Genomic DNA, 18,052 nt, shown 5'->3' on the forward strand with positions numbered 1-18,052 from the left:
GCTCTGACTGCAACACTACATTCCAATGGGGGTCTGTAGCTATGGATGCCAAGCCAAGCATGAGGAATGAAACAGAGACCAACACTACAGCCCCAAATCACTGGGAAGTAGTGTTTTAAGGAGAATGTTGCCTTTTCAACACCCCGAATGGAACACAGTACTGTAGAGTACTTTCAATGTTGTCCACAACATGTTGCAGTGTATAGCATATATTGATATGGTAAATATAGCCTGCCTATGAACCTTCAATACCATGGCTATAAAGAACAGTTTGTCCAAAGGTCAGTTCTTTAAAAACCCAATGTAGCCAGTGTTTTATTTTACTGCTGCTGCTGCTGCTGCTGCTCCAGGGCTGTATATAATCAGCAAAGCAAGTTGCTGGAGCTTAAAGCATTGCAAACCTTCAGTCTGATTGTCAAGAAGGAATTCAAAAGGGACCCAGATGATCTATTATCACTATAATTTGTCCATGGCATCAGCAATTCTATGCAATTTCCATCTGTGGTATCACAAGTTAGAGTACCATCTGTAAGATGACAAAAAAGCCAACCTGTAATTGTTGGCATAAGACAGTGCCCTTGCTTACCTCAGTGTCCTAAATAGTCATCAGGTTAAATCCATAAATGCATAAATGGGTTTAGGGTTACCACACACATAAACCATACAGAAAGAAACCCCAAAGCTTGAGTGAAAGGAGAACCAGCTGACGCATGCAAGGACAGGCACTGATAGCACACCATAAGAACCTATTCAAGAGGGATAACGTGCACGAGCATACAGAGGATACATAATACTGTACAAGCAAACTGCTGTAGGACAGTACAGAAGGCTTGCAAGCCTCTAGTATGAGACGCATGGCTCATGGGACCAGGTATGCTTTCTGTTTGTGCACCTGTGTGGATAATTAGAATTATTCAAACCAGGTTATTTGCTACTGGAGAGGTAAACATATTCTTATTTACACAGGCTGCCTAGCTTCATAAAGAAAGTTTTGTATCACTCACATGCTGTATGTAGGATGTCATTTAAAATATCTCCTTTGCCATTGGGTCTTGTTAGGCATAGTTTGGGAAGAGGGACATTCCCTAGGAGTTTGAAAATATAGCACATGTTTTTTTGTAAACTGATGTTCATCACATGACTGAAATGAATCAAAGCAATGGTTCTGGCAGGGAAGTCACTTTAAAATCACAGGATTTACAATCCCAGTGGAAGTGAGCAACATATTAGTTTAATGTAGCCTGGGCCTATTTTTATCATGTGTTCTACTCATATACTGGAACTGGAACTCATTTCATTTAGTAATTAATACTGTAGTTCTTGGGAAGGTTTGTCATTTTGGCTGAATCTCCTTTTATTAAGGTTTATTCTTAAGATTCTTAAGGTTTATTTTAAACATTCTTTGATCTTCATTTACCTATAGTAAATACACCTTGTGAAAGGCTGTACCTTTGTGAACTCTTTCCATTGTGCTTCAGTGGGTTCTTGGCTCTTGTCCTGCACACTGGAATTTGTGACTGCTAGCTTCAAGTGGTTCTCTTTTATTAGCTCTTCCACTGTGGTTAATTCAGTGTCAGTCAGTCTTGCTCTCTCATTGACTAATGTCATATCAGGGTCTGTTTTTGTGCAAGGTGCTATTTTCCAGAGTGAGTGTTGGTAATTATCTTCTTGTCAATGTCAAGTGGTTTCTGGGTGTTTCCCTGGTTTCTGTTATTAATCCATATTTTTGTCTGTTTATTTGCTTCATCTTATTTATTTTTTTTTACAGTTCTGCAAGATACCCAGCTAAATGGAAACAGTATATAAAATATTTCTTTCTAATAGGCATCGAGTTCCCTAAATTTTTTAGTGTATGATATACATGTTGATAAGACATTTATACATAGGTTAGGGTCTTCTGAGATACAGACAGCACATCAATGCGAAGGGCAGGGTACCACAATGGTCAAGTCACGAGTACTAGGTCGACAAAGCAAAACTACTTTCATATGTGGTGTGCTTAATTTTATCCTGTGTGGGGGTTTCCTGGGAATGTACATTGTAGCAAGCTGTGGTACTGCATTGCATTTTACAATGTTTTGCCAATGCTCGTTTGTGGGGCTGTGTTAAAACTGCAGTATAGCTGACTGTCTGCAAACAGTCCAGCTCAAAAATAAACGAATAGTGATATTACTGGAATGGAAATTGTTCCCACAAAGTAACAAGTGCCTTCCGAAATAGGTCAAGTGCTTTTCTCTTGCATGCTGTCAGATCAAGCAGCTCTTTCTGTGGATCTCCGCGTCGACTACTGGCATGTGCTTGTTCTGTTTTATTGCTGCAAACTGTCTTATTGTGCAGATCTAATCAATGCTATTAAGGGTGTGTGTGTGTGTTTTTATGTAATGCTTATTTGGGGAAATGGTGGAGTACTGCAGTTCAAAATATGATCACTGTAAATCAAGGGTAGGCAACCTTAGCCCCTTCAGTCCAGTTCTTTGTTCCAACTGTATCAGCAGCTGAAACAATCAAACCCAGTCTGTTTCGAAGGTGCTTAATCGTTGCATTGCACATGTTTAACCTGCAGTGGGATGGCTCTTTAGACTGCTCTGCCTACCTTTAAACAGCAATGTAGTATCACAACAAAAAAACTGTAGCACCAGAGATTGTAGGAAACACTAACCATGGTAACCATTATTCCATGGTAGCTACTGATGGAATGAGTGTGTATGGCCTGTGCCTTAGGGTTACCACAGTAATTACATCAGGTAACAATATGCAGTTCACAAGGCCATTTCCATGTGAGTGTTCAATAGTTGCAGCATAGTATAATTATTCTGATTCTTCTGTTCACTGCACAATCACACTTTCTAGTGAAACGTTGAGATAAACTTTACCTTGCAATAGATTGCATTGCTATACTTGTGCTTTTAAATTCTTCCTGAAATGGTATAATCACAAACTCAGCATTTAAAGGGTTACAGTTCTCAACGGCATCCATTTTGTATATTGCGCTCTGTCATGTTTGAACCTGCGGCCATGTAATGGGTGCTGTCTGCAGTGAGCTGTGTTGCGTTTGAGGACTGGATCCCCTGAAACATGTAATGGATGCTGTCTGCAGTGAGCTGTGTTGCGTTTGAGGACTGGATTCCCTGAAACATGTAACGGATGCTGTCTGCAGTGAGCTGTGTTGCATTTGAGGACTGGATTCCCTGAAACATGTAATGGATGCTGTCTGCAGTGAGCTGTGTTGCGTTTGAGGACTGGATTCCCTGAAACATGTAATGGGTGCTGTCTGCAGTGAGCTGTGTTGCGTTTGAGGACTGGATCCCCTGAAACATGTAATGGATGCTGTCTGCAGTGAGCTGTGTTGCGTTTGAGGACTGGATCCCCTGAAACATGTAATGGATGCTGTCTGCAGTGAGCTGTGTTGCGTTTGAGGACTGGATCCCCTGAAACATGTAATGGATGCTGTCTGCAGTGAGCTGTGTTGCGTTTGAGGACTGGATTCCCTGAAACATGTAATGGATGCTGTCTGCAGTGAGCTGTGTTGCGTTTGAGGACTGGATCCCCTGAAACATGTAATGGATGCTGTCTGCAGTGAGCTGTGTTGCGTTTGAGGACTGGATTCCCTGAAACATGTAATGGATGCTGTCTGCAGTGAGCTGTGTTGCGTTTGAGGACTGGATTCCCTGAAACATGTAATGGATGCTGTCTGCAGTGAGCTGTGTTGCGTTTGAGGACTGGATCCCCTGTTTTCTGTTTATTGTTTCAGAATAAATCTCCCTTCTTCACCAAACAACCCGTGTGGTTCCTTCTAGCGTATTAAAAGCTAAGCAGTAGGGCAGGGCTCCATCTCCAGTTAAAGCAGGACACACTTGCAAACACACCAATAACCACATAGAAATCCTGCATCATGAAATGACTCTTTACATGCACTGCAAAGGAATTTGAGTGCTGCATCTGTTGTAACAAAATCAAATAATAATGATGTTACCTTATATAGTACATGGAAGCAACAAAAAGCCAAAGCGAAGATTACAATTTCCTGCAGTATTTGATCCCTTTCTCACTGATATGAACAACTCTGAGGTGACAATGTTTAAACAGCAGAAACTGTACAAATACTTGTAATTGACAGTGTGGCCGACTGACATTATGAAAAATGGGCAGAACCCTGATTGCAAAATTGAGAGAAACTTTATCAAATCAGTCATAATATAATGGATACTATTGTAAACTATTCTTATCCATCAATTTCTAATAAATTACCAGCATATCTATATCTATATCTGTATCTATATATCTATATATATATATATATATATATATATATATATATATATATATATATATATATATATATATATATATATATAATTATCCTTTATCATAAAGTGTGCGTTTTTCAGATAGGAAAATCTGAGACCAATGAAATTCTAACAGTGGAACTTTCCTGTTTATTTTATTCACTTTGCACCCACAGGGCTAGCACAGGTACATCTCAATAGCCCAGCACTAATACAAAAAGAGACCTAAATAAACCATACTCAATAATAGACAATACAACAATAAAATAATTCTAAACAATTACTATACATCCAGAAATAATACATAAACATATATATATATATATATATATATATATATATATATATATATATATATATATAGACACACACACATGCATATAGCTTGGTTTTATTTTCTTCTAAATCTTTGTTCTTCCCCTGTACTGTGGCTCCTATCCCTGGTACACTGTGCACCTGTTGTTTCCAGTAAGATAGGATAGGATATGGTAACAAAGGTCAGCTGCTTGTGTCTAGTCCAATAGATAATATTCTATAAATAACACACTGTGAAGTGTGCTGACTCGACATGCGTAGCATCATCTAAAACACTGACATCTTTGAAGAATGCTTGTAAAGCAAAGAACCACTTGGTACGCTCCAACAATATGTGGGGTAACAATCAACTGATTTTATTTGAATTCTAAAAAAACAGAACTGGGCTATACTGTATCCAAAATGGTTCAAAAGGCAACAAAAAAGGGTTTTGGCAAATCAAAGAGGACAAAAAAGAAAGGTCCCTGGTTTGTAAAGGAATTAATCTGACCCACACAGATGTTGCTATAATACCCAGCTGCGAGCTGCAGACTCCTGAGTAATGGGCTCAGATCAAGACTTCTTTTAAGAATCAAAGGGAATTGTATGTTAATTTTTTGTTCTTTATTTAGAATTTCTGCCACATTGATTAGAAGCAACTTTATTGTGCAAATAGGTTATGAGCAAGCCAAGTGAATCGAGACTACAGACCCTTTTTATCACATTTTACCAGAACAGAGTAATTAGCGCCATGGTGCCATTTACCCTGCTGATAACACTGATGTCAGGATTATAGATCATGGTTATCTCAGTGTCCGTCTTTGCTAAATGCTGTGGGTGAATGCAGTTAGTGAAGCCAGAAGAGTTCATTATCAATAATGAGTTCATTATTGATTTTCTAGGCTGCTGTTAATTCATGAAAGCATACATTTATATAAAACAAAAATAATAACTCATATGTTAAAACTTGAATTAATATGGAGTGTAATGCATTTGCTGGTGTATTTGTTTTTATATTAAGTACATTAAGTACATTGTAACTATGCATAATAACATTGTAATTATGTGTAAGTACACATGTATTTACTAAGTAACTACTATGCAAATACACAGTAATTAAAGACACTTAATGTAAAGTATTACCACAAGTTTTTTATATTAAAAGTGTAGGTACTGTGTGAAAGAAGGCTGCAGTGCATGAATTGCATGATGAACATGTGCTCTTGACTCTTGACTCTCTTGAGGGTGATTTACCTGGAGGTCTGTGCCAACTGGATTCTTTGTGGACCAGACCTTGCGAAGAACAGCTGCATCTGGCTGGGTAAATTACCATGTCTGGCAGGCTGTCCTTGGAAGAAGGGACATGATTTCCCTTCAATGAATATTCTTTTTGAATTACTCGAGAAAGAATCATTTTCACAGGGAAGCTGTAAGCAGTCACCAGCTGTTTGTTGTCCTGGAGTGTTGTGAATAGGAGTGTAACCACCAAAAGGAAAAGGAGCTTATAAGATACATGTTATACATGTTTTTACATAAACAGGTGTTGCATATACATTTCAAGCTCAGGATAACTTTGAATTTCATTCATTAAAGAGTGAGCCTCATCAGATAGTAGGCTATGCTTTGGGAGGTTCCTGGTTGCCAGGCTATGTTTATGCATATGTTTTGCTGTATTTCTTTTCATTATGAACTGTGAGTTAATAAATATGAATACAATTCTTTTTGCTTAGAAAATTCAGGTTTGGATTCCAGACCACACCTTTAGTAATTTTAAGGTATGAAAGAATAGTAAGCAATGTAAGGCATGTAAAAGTCTACAGTTCAAACTATACACAAAAATAGAAAGCCTAAAATTCTGTTTTTTTATATTTTGTATTGATTTTGGTAACACTTGATATTAAGGGCCTCATTTACTAAGAGAAAATTGAGATAACTGCGCATGGTATTTACTAACTGATTAGAAGCAAAAATACAGGGCAAATTCTTATTAGCATACAAATTGTGGGTGGCAACAGGTCTCAAGTTGCGCACGGTATTCATTCTATTAACAGGTGAAGGAGCTCTCTTACTGGTGGCGGCAGGGATACAAATATGAGAGACAGATAAAAGAAAATATGCTGAAATAATTTAGTTTCAATTTAAAATAATATTTTATTATCTACACATCCTACAACAATGTGAAGCCTACAACACATCAGCATGGTAGGATAGACTAAAAAGCCTCCTAGGTATTCATTAAATTTTACTACTGTACTGTTTAAGCCTATTTTTACATATGGTAATGTAATGTGTACAAACATATAAGTGTTATTTTAATATGCCCTTATATGTAGTGGGCCATTATTTATTTATTTATTTTTTACTAAGAAACATAAATCGATTGAAAGTTAATTAATTAATGTCAAAATAAATCTATATACAAATATATGAATAACAAACTAATTAAAATACAGATAAATACGCTTGGGGTCAGCAAACGTAATGTAGAAACAATTAAAAAGCTGTTGGGTGGGGATATGTTTTGGCTCATTACGTGCATCATTTTTTTAATTTAAATTCATAAACAATACTGATTGTGGCAGGGCGGAAGCCATGCAGATGTAGATTGTTTCTGTTTAAGTAAAGATTAATTCTTTTGAATTTAAGTTTGTCAAGGATGTGGTTAATGCCACCTCTGCCATATACACATGTGGAAAGCGGCTGGGGCCTTGATTGAATAATTCATGGTCAATTAAACCCCAGCCACAGGCTATAAAAGGGAAGCAACATCCTTTGTTTGGGAGGAGGATAGTTCAGTAAAGGTGAACGCCCAGGCTACAAATGGAAGAAGGGGAGGAGTGGCTGTGTTTTTATGCTGATGATGATTTGGGGTAAAGTTTTGAGAATCTAGCCCTTAGTTTATTTTGGAGTCATCTGAAAGTCTGCTGAGAGTTCTGAATTCCAAGGGTTCCACTCTGCTTGAACACCAGGAAAGAGTGCATATAGGCTTCCTGTGTGGAACTCTTCTGTGACTCCACTGCTTACAGTACGTACACTCTTATGGATTATACCCTGACAGAGAAATAAGGCTCTAAATCTTGGCCTTGATATTAGAAATTTTGTTTTCTATCCAAAGTGAGACTAAATATTCTGTTACTTTTAGGTTTTATGTAATTGTCACCATTTCTTTCTCCCATCAGTATAGCTTTTTCTTTTTTCTTTTTTCGCACTGCAGAGTTAGCTTTGAAAAATGCGCCACCTGGTGGTTCTTCGGGGGATTTTTTTTTTTACAAATGTAGTTGATGCGTGATTTACAAAAGATAGTCTGGTCTTTGCAATGCTTCCCTCTGCTTTACTGTGCTTTGACTGTGTTTTATTACACTTTGCTATGCTTTTACTATGGTAGACTTTTGCAAGAAGTCTTGCCAATGTGTTATTTGGCAGGACTCTGATCTGTTGAAGAAGCTAGTGTTTGCATCCCCCAGGGGCACTGTGTGTTCTTTTAGAACAACTCAGTTTGGAATTAGCTTGTCACATTCAGTCGTGTTCGCTCAAGAGCTGAATACTCACAGGGCGAGAGACCTTCTGTTTCACCTCAGCATCTCCTCAGCCTTTATCAGGCTTTGTTCTACACAGATCATCTGAGGCTGCAACATTACCAAGTTCAATATCCATTACCTCAGAAGCACTTGGTACTGGCTTACAGTCACAACACCAATTAGACTTAAATTGATTTGAACATTTCTCAACAACTGTGCTTGATCCTAAAGGTTTCCAACGAGTAATTATTGCTGAACACATGTGCCCAGTCTGCACTACTTCCTTTACCGAGAATTGCTGTAATAGGGAAAATATACTGTATTCTTGAATAGCAGTATTTTTTTAATTTTTTTATTAAAGGATTTTGTGGAATAATTGATATCAGAATACACTTTAAAATCATATGGAGTAGTGTGGAGTAGTGGTTAGGGCTCTGGACTCTTGACCGGAGAGTTGTGGGTTCAATCCCAGGTGGGGGATGCTGCTGCTGTACCCTTGAGCAAGGTACTTTACCTAGATTGCTCCAGTAAAACAAACAAAAAAAAAACTGTATAAATGGGTAATTGTAAAAAAAATAATGTGATATCTTGTAACAATTGTAAGTCGCCCTGGATGAGGGTGTCTGCTAAGAAATAAATAAATAAAAATATAGGCAGGGTTGCAGAATGTCCAAAATCTTCTGGTACACAGACTCCAAGTCTTCTGGAAATTCCAAACCTTCTGGAACCAAATAATTATACATTTATAATTAACAAAAAACAAAAGTTATAGTCTAGTCTTAATAGATCTATTTCACTTCTGATAAGAGAATTGTGCTTTAGAAATGAACTATTCTGCAGCCTTACATATAGGGGTCAAAAATAATCCCCTCATCATTTATCATTTTCACCAGATCACTGATATGGAATTACATTATTACATGTATGTGAATTGGATTATTATAAATTACTGTGGAATTGGGGTACATTCTCTACAGGGGTGTGATGGCTCGTTAGTAGTGACATTTACCATAAGATGAAATGTAGCCTAAAGAACAAGCCTGGATGTTCTCTATGTGTCATCATCACTCCAGCATTGTGTTTGTGTCGGTTTCATTGTGAAGCTTAATGACAGGCCTGGCAGCAGAGCGTGCGCTACGGAGGGCACCAAGCTGTTTTGGGGGAGCACAGGGGAGAGGGGACTAACGGGGGGTATTATTGGTACTACTATTGTAGTTTTATTTTTGTGCTTAACTTGACATTTATTCATGATTTGTCTGCGAGCCAACTTGTGGGTTGACTTTTTGTACTTTGGGCTCTAAAAACACCTTCTTTATCCTATTTTTTTGTAAAGATGATTTATTATTTTTTTATCCTAAAATTGTCTAATAAGAAATCTGTTGACTTCTATGGTTTGCTGTAGTTCTGTAACTATGGGTTAAACAGGGAAATGATTTGTGGCTTGGGGCATTATTGCAGACTGCCTGTCCTTTAAACAACCCTCTGGGCTACAGATTTCCAATCTACACCTCAACTCAAGTCAATGTTGTGTACTGTATGACTTACACCATATGTAGTGTTATGTAGTGCCCAGTTCCTTCAGTCAATCCCAGTTATCCTGGACAATGATCTCCCTGGAGTTTCAGTATTAGGTGGTGCCCAGTTCTTCAGTCAATCCCAGTTATCATGGACAGTGATCTCCATGAAGTTTCAGTGTTAGGCAGTGCCCAGCTCCTTCACTCAATCCCAGTTATCGTGGACAGTGATCTCCATGAAGTTTCAGTGTTAGGCAGTGCCCAGCTCCTTCAGTCAATCCCAGTTATCGTGGACAGTGATCTCCCTGGAGTTTCAGTGTTAGGTGGTGCCCAGCTCTTCAGTCAATCCCAGTTATCCTGGGTAGTGATCTCCCTGGAGTTTCAGTGTTAGGCAGTGCCCAGCTCTTCAGTCAATCCCAATTATTATGGACACCTCTTGTGTTCTTCAGCTCATGCTTTGGAAGCCCTGTACAGAATTCTCTCAAGTGTTTTGCTTTTAAGATTTTTTTGGTGGCAACACAGGTTGCTAAGCATCCATACAAACAATCTATAAAAAGTTAGGAAAGTCATAATATTTCAGAAGTACAGAATGGGAGGAATATGTGGTTTGAAGTGAAGTAGCTGTTTTTTTCTTCAAGTGGTGTTCCAAGTTTAGTTTAGGAAATAATTCAAACAACAGCACTTAACTAATAGAGTGATGCTGTGAGCTGGATTTTCAAAAGTACTTAAACATTCAAATTTATGTTACATATATTTTGTTAATTCACTTTCCTATTCACACTTTTTCTGTTCCAGAAACTGTAGATGTGATAAACAGTAATTATGACCAAAAACATTACATCGGTTTTCATATATAACTAGGGCTTATGTTTTTTGGGTTTTATTAATTGTATTTTTCGGTGCTTATTTTTAGCTATTTTCAAGTTTTGTAAATTGGTATTTTTCGGGGCTTTCGTTTTTGATATACTGTATGAAATTAGTGTTTTCGGTTACTTTCCAAAATGCTTGAACGTTTTTTTTTTCCTGTTAAAATATGTATAGTAGTAACTCGACAGTACTTGCGTACATAAGTTGTACATTCTTTCCTTTTCTGTCTTCCACAACGAAATCCCTATGGTCACGGGCACATTCTTCTGGGGTTTTTGTGTGTAGCCATTTTTGTACATTTCACCACAATTCTATTTTAAGTCCTCCATATCTTAACTGTAATACATCTTTAAATCCCGCTAACAAGCCTCCATCTTGATTGTAATCTCATTTTAAATCTTGCAAGTGGAGTCTCCAATAGAAATGTAGGAATGTGCTGTCACTCAGTAGTTGGGGCGGGTTTAAAGTATTCAGAACGAATCCATGATAGATGCAAGTCAGGAAGGCGGGACATTGCCCAGCAGCACTGGCAAATGTATTTATTATTATTTTTGTAGTAGGTTTTATTTTTTAATGGTTAAAGGGTAAAGTCAACATGAATTGATTAGCCATTTCCACAGGTTTTCAGGTGTTTTCCGGTGTTTATTGGCTACACCGATTTCATTTTTTTTGTATCGGGAGTGTTTTATCGGGTTTTATCGGTTAAAACCGAATATCAGAAGCCCTATATATAACCCAAACATGAAAACAGGTCTAGCGATGTAATGTATTATTTTGGGTGCATTGTGTTTCAGAGTTATTTCAACTGGAATGGAATAATAGGAGTGGGACAGTACATTATTAAAGAACTTTTGCTGGTTCAAATGCTCTTTTTTGTTTAGAAAAATGTAATCTGTGCTGGCTGCTGTAGGCTCTATAGTAAACATTGCCTCTGTGATTGTGCAACCCTGTAAGGGCCCATTTTACTGCTGTGACATATTGCACAGGTAATCATAAGGTACGTCTGTGCAAACAAAACAGCACACGGCCAAACACAACTAAATGAGGGCGATGATGAAGAATTAGAAGCACTGTTAATCAAAACAATAGGTCTCCATAACAACTGATTCACACAGCCTGCAGATATTTGATCTAGATGTTTATTTATTTCATTAAGGATGTGGATTTTAATTAAGCTCACTTTTAAAATATCGGCTCCAGTCCTTTTTTTTTTTGCATTAGTTTAAAAATAAATCCTCAATTAATGGCCTTCCCTCTTGAAAGCCAAATGGAAGAGGTCAAGCTTGAACCGAATGGCTAAGCTTGCTTCAGACATAACACTGAAGCTCCCAGTTTGCTGTGACTTGCTTGGTTACGTTCTCAGACTAACTTTTGACCAGAAAGTGTGATGTACAGTAGTGTGCAAATGTATTAGAACACCTCAAGATTTGTCATTTATATCCTTTATATACCAGCCTGCATGAAAACCTCAGGGTGTAAAATTTCAATTTTCGATCAGTAGTCAGTGATATAGAAACAATAGGCACTCGTGTGTGAAAATGTTAGACCACTTTCGGCTCTATTCATTAGGGTTACCATGTGGCTCCAGATTAACCGGACGCTTTGAGACAGACCGGGATTTCAAACTTGCCCCTAAATTGAAATAAATGAATGTGTAAATGAACCATCCTTAGGTACAATTAATAATAGTGCTTAAATACCCGCATGCGCGTCAAATAATTGTATTATACTAAGCTGTTATTTTCTGTTTGTTAAAATTCAATCGCCCGTATTATTCTGCAAATACAATCAAAGCATCGTCATCTTGTTGCGCTATCGATAGATTAGCAATTCGTTCATTAAGATCTGATCAGAAGCAGCTGATCAGTGTGACTTGTTTGCTACGCCCAAGCAATTCCACCACAGCAGGATTAATCTCAGCAAAGGTAGAGCTCATTTATACGTGAATTACTTTCAATTTAGGGGGAATTTTGAAATCCTGGTCTGTCTCAAAGCGTCCGGTTAATCTGGAGCCATATGGTAACCCTATATTCATAACGGATTAAATCTTGTTGAAATGAGAAAACAGGAGTACATGATCGGATTCCGTCCACAGCCACCTATTTAACGGCAGTTGCTATTCAGAAGAGATCATTCAGATGCGTTGTTAGGCACTAACGATTTTTGTCTATGAAGGCATGTTTTTAACGAATTGAGATAAAGTTTAACGATTACTTCATTAGCATAAAGTTTTAATCGGTCCTGATCATCAATCTGCTATTCATAAGAGTGAACGACAAAAAAATGCTGTCGATAACTAGGCATTATTGAAATGTTTCTACAATCAAGTCTAAACTAACGACATCTTTAATTGCTTGGTATTGCAAAAAACAATGATCGAGCCTCAGTGCGAGGCTTGATCAGTGTTTGAAAGGGAGTCTTTTTTTTTCATTGCGCACCACAAAATGATCCATTTTGTGTATGACGTGAAACTGATTCATAAACATAAACTCGCCCCTGATTGATTCCCTGCTTTAAGCAGGGTTTATTATTATTATTATTATTATTATTATTATTATTATTATTATTATTATTATTACTAGAATTACAGTATCATTCAAACATCCTCCTACAGTGCTTTTTGTTATTTATTTATTATTTTTTTTGGTCCTGCAGTTAAGAATGGAAGTCTTATGTGTGCGTATAGAAATGTGTTTACCAGTTTTGCCAAACAAAACGAAAATACAAAGTATTTATTTAAAAAAAAAAATCTAAATTATGACATGTCCTGAATTTTTGGCAGACGTGATAGGGGCAGTAGAATCAGGTTTTGCAAACTGCCCGTGACTGGCAGCTGCAGACTCGGGTTTCGGTAGTAGGCTACTGTCGGTGGATTCCATTTTTCTTTTTGCAACAGCTACCGACGCCACCCAGGGCACATTAACAATGCTGATGATGTCATCAGAAAGAGGCGGATTTTCGTTCTTGAACGACTGTATACCCATTCATAAAGTGCTTTGCAACAGTCGCCTATTTGTTCAGATCATTTTATGAATAGCAATGTGGACAACTTCCATTAGTTTTAAAAGAAATTCATTTAATTACGGCAATCTGCAAGTACTTTTATGAATAGGGCCCTTTGTGCTTTAATTAGGCATCTTAAACAACTTATAAAAAGTCTCTGCATTTCACCATTGTTCCTTATCTCTTACTATTTTTAATTAAAGCAATTATATTAGACAATCACTAATCTGCCTATGTTGACGACGTTTCCAAGATTTTCAGTTACAGTTGTTTGGTTTCATATGCACAACAAATCAGAACTACAGAAGCAATGGGGTGTTCAAATCAACTTTCAAATCAAAATGCAGGCCTTTTCATTCCTGTTGGCATTTCTTGATATGCAGCAGCATTGCACGGCACTATATATATATATATATATATATATATATATATATATATATATATATATATATATATATATATATATATATATATATATATATTTGAAATAGCCCAAACAAACTTTATTCACAGTATAGGAAACCAAATATTTGACAATATAGAGCATGTGAAAAAGGAAAATGGTGTATATGTATATGTGAAAAGTTTTTTATTTTACTCTATTCATTTTGTAACAAAGTTAACTACAGCTTTAAGATCACTTTACAACACAATTTATTTTTTATTTCTGGAAGAGTTTGTGTTGATTTGCCACTTCCTGGACTGCAGATGTTATGAACCCAGCCACTGCCCTCTTAGTAATTTACACAGACGTATATTAGCGCTTGCATAAAATGCATTTTACAGAGTCTCCAAAGATAGACACAGTGGGCAGGATTTTCAAAAGTAAATGATAACTCCAGTATTAATCAGCAAATCGGTATGTAGCATTGATTTTGGCATTTTCAAGAGGTCGCCTATCTCGTTATTAAATAATCATGCTAACATGCTTTCAGAAATTATGTTGATTTATGAAGTAATGTTAATATCTTTAAGAGCAGTGCTTCTTGTGACTATTTATTTTGTTTGCGTGGGAATTTAAAAACAAATCCGTGTTAATTGTCATAATTGATCAGGAGTTAATTTGCACCTGGAAAAGGAGGGCTTTAATTAATGAAAAACTATAACTCGCCTTGAAACAGAAATTTAACAGACCACGGCTGTGATACCGAAGATACAGAGACTACCTAGATAATTCAATATTTGTAGTTATGGAGATATTTTAGACTTTTATATACTTGTGGTTAAGAATAAGAATGTATGTATTCGACACACACACACCCTGCTAATAAGATATATCACTGCAAGAGATTACAACACACATACATCTTTCATATATCATACCCAAATAAGGAATGTCCATATGAGTAACTTCCACAAACTTCCACAAACACAATCATTCGAATAGAAGGAAAAGAAAATACACAGACAAAGCACAGCAACATATAAAATAGGAGGGTATTACAAAACAACACTGTAACTCATTTATTTCTTAACATAAGGCACTTCCAGGCAAATCCTCTATAGAATCTAGCAATGGCCAGCACTTCAAACTGTAGACTGGGTTGCACTGGTTTTTAACAGTCATGTTGCACTGGTTCAAGAGGCCACCTAATAATTCATTTTATGTAGTTCGTGGGTTGGTTTGAGTTATTCCGTCGCTTGCAGTTGCCAGGGTCATATTACGGCAAAGTGATGTAATAAACTGTCTGTTGTGACCTGCAAGGTTGCGTGTAGTTTACAGTAATGCTGAGTCTTGACCTTTGCACTGAACTCTGTGAAATGAATGCATTGGAGTACTGTTTATGAACAGTACTGGTGGTAGCTACCGGTCAGCAGTGAAATTGAAGCCTGTATCCAATGTGTCTTTAGATAAACTGTTGTTATGAATCTGATGGCAAACTAAAGCTGTTTCACACATTTTACAATTAGAATTAAGGGATCATTTGAAGATATAAACACAAATGCAATGATAAAACTTTACATTAAGTATATCTAATTACTGTGTATTCACATAGTAGTTACTTAGTAGATACATGTGTACTAATACATTATTACAATGTTATTATGCATATTTACAATGTTCTTATTGCATAAAATGTTTTGCATGATATAACCCTAATGCTAGCCCTAACCCTAACTCTAAACTTAACCCTAACCCTAATCCTCTTCTGATAAAATTGTGTACTTACATATATCATGCAAAAATTGACAGGTTAAGTACATTGTAACTATGCATAATAACATTGCAATTCTGTGTAAGTACACATGCATTTACTGTGTAACTACTATGTAAATACACAGTAATTAGAGACACTTCATATAAAGTGTTACCAATGCAATTTCCAACTAACTAGTCAGTAAGATGTCACATTAAAAGCTTCCATAATTGTAATGAACTTTAGGAGATGGGTGGTGAAGCATTGAAACTGTTGCACTGTGCTAATGAACATTACTCTAACCCAGTCATTGAGAGTGTTGCACTGCGCTAATGAACATCACTCTAGCCCAGTCATTGAGACTGTTGCACTGCGCTAATGAACATTACTCTAACCCAGTCATTGAGAGTGTTGCACTGCGCTAATGAACATCACTCTAGCCCAGTCATTGAGATTGTTGCACTGCGCTAATGAACATCACTCTAACCCAGTCATTGAGACTGTTGCACTGTGCTAATGAACATCACTCTAACACTGTCCTCTCCCACTCCTCTCCCCAGGTACTGAACCTCTTCCTGGCTTTGCTGCTGAGCTCATTCAGTGCGGACAATCTGACGGCCCCCGACGACGATGGCGAGATGAACAATCTCCAGATCGCTTTCGCGCGAATCCACCGCGGCATCGTATTGCTCAAGAGCGCAGTTTACGACTTACTCAGCGGAGACTTCAAGAAGCGAAGGGAAAAGGCCAAGGAGGCCAACGCAATGACCGCCCTCAACTACCTGGGCAACAACACAAGAGAGCCTGGCGCCAAGGACTGGAGGGAGGGCAACGGGACCACGGGGGGCATCGGCCGAGAGAAGTACGTGCTCCCTGACACTGACAACTACATGACCAACCCCAACCTGTGCATCAACGTGCCCATTGCTCCAGGGGAGTCCGATGTGGAGCTCCCTGAAGAAGATGCACAGAGCATCTACAGCGACATGGAGCTCAGTAAAGAGGTGAGCGCTGGCACTGGGGGCTTGACCAGGCACCATGCACTCTGTTTCAGTGTTACATGAAGGGTCTCTAATTACTGTGTATTTATATAGTAGTTACTTAGTAAATACATGTGTACTTGCACATAATTACAATGTTATTACCGTGTTCCTTCGAATTTAAGACGCCCTCGAATTTAAGACACAGCCCAAATTTCCCACCGTCAATTTGAGGAAAGAAAAGAACATCAAATAAATATGTATTTACAAAGAGACAACCTCATTTACGCATATGGAGGCAGTTTGCAGACGTCTGCTGTCACACAGAGCATTACAGATATGTGCTGCTTCTCATTTCCGGTCTACTGTCACACAGAGCATTACAGTTACACACTGCTTCTCATTTCCAGTCTGCTGTCACACAGAGCATTACAGTTATGAGCTGCTTCTCATTTCCAGTCTGCTGTCACACAGAGCATTACAGTTATGAGCTGCTTCTCATTTCCAGTCTGCTGTCACACAGAGCATTACCGTTATGTGCTGCTTCTCATTTCCAGTCGGCATTACTCACACCTGTTTTTCTCCCAGTTTGTGAACTGTGGTATTGCTTAGCATGTCGAAAAATACGGGGGTCTGATCAACATTTCTAATCTGTCCAAGCTGGTACTGTTTGTTAGAACTGAGCCTAATAACGAAACACTGAAATTGAAAAAGCTTCTCAATGAATTCCTCAGGAAGCTAATGACGCTTCTTTGAAAATGGCTGCCTTTATGTCAAGGATGATTCGAGATCGGACAGTAATGTTTTGGTTAATCTTTTCTCGTCAATCAGTCAGGGATAGGGTTAAGGTCAGGGTTAGAGTTAGGATTAAATCGTGCAAAAAGATGTACACATAAGTGCATTGTAACTATGTATAGTAACATTGTAATGATGTGTAAGTACACATGTATTTACTAAGTAACTACTATGTAAATATACAGTAATTAGAGACCCTTAATGTAATGTATTACCCTGCTGTGATTTGAGGTGCAGTTTGACAAAGCATTTGGGCAGTGTCTGTTTGTGATAGTTTATGTTAAAGTGGTGAACCGTTAGAACTTTACATTAAACTATATGTCATGGCGATTATGTTAGGCTGGTCCAATGAACTATAACGGTATAGAGAACATACAGCAAATACTGAACAGCATGTTTTTCTACTTGCAACCTATTCTTGAAGAAGGAATTGAAAAATACACTTTGTTGATATTGTGTCAACATGACTTTTATTTGGTATTATTGAGATGTATGAGTTATTGAAACTGTTGATCTGTTCCTGGAGAAATTCAACATGGGCAAATGTAACAGCTACACACTGTAACAGCTTCCTTGTTCAACCCACAAAGAGAACATGTGGATTTGTTAAGTTGTGTATTCAGAGTCCTAGGTCTTGGGCATAGCCGGGCAAGCAAT

General features: G+C 37.7%; 1 protein-coding gene across 2 annotated transcripts in view; it reads left to right on the top strand.

Annotated features, from left to right (window-relative positions):
• LOC117394626 (sodium channel protein type 4 subunit alpha-like) overlaps window positions 1-18,052 on the top strand; it is a 143,744-nt gene that overhangs the window by 65,934 nt on the left and 59,758 nt on the right. For both annotated transcript variants that reach the window (XM_059018847.1, XM_059018844.1), the window contains one exon: window positions 16,181-16,624. In XM_059018847.1, the coding sequence (XP_058874830.1) occupies window positions 16,181-16,624 (444 nt within the window). The remainder of the gene's footprint in view (window positions 1-16,180; window positions 16,625-18,052) is intronic.

The sequence above is a fragment of the Acipenser ruthenus genome, chromosome 3, assembly GCF_902713425.1.
Source record: "Acipenser ruthenus chromosome 3, fAciRut3.2 maternal haplotype, whole genome shotgun sequence".
Classification (NCBI taxonomy): domain Eukaryota; kingdom Metazoa; phylum Chordata; class Actinopteri; order Acipenseriformes; family Acipenseridae; genus Acipenser; species Acipenser ruthenus.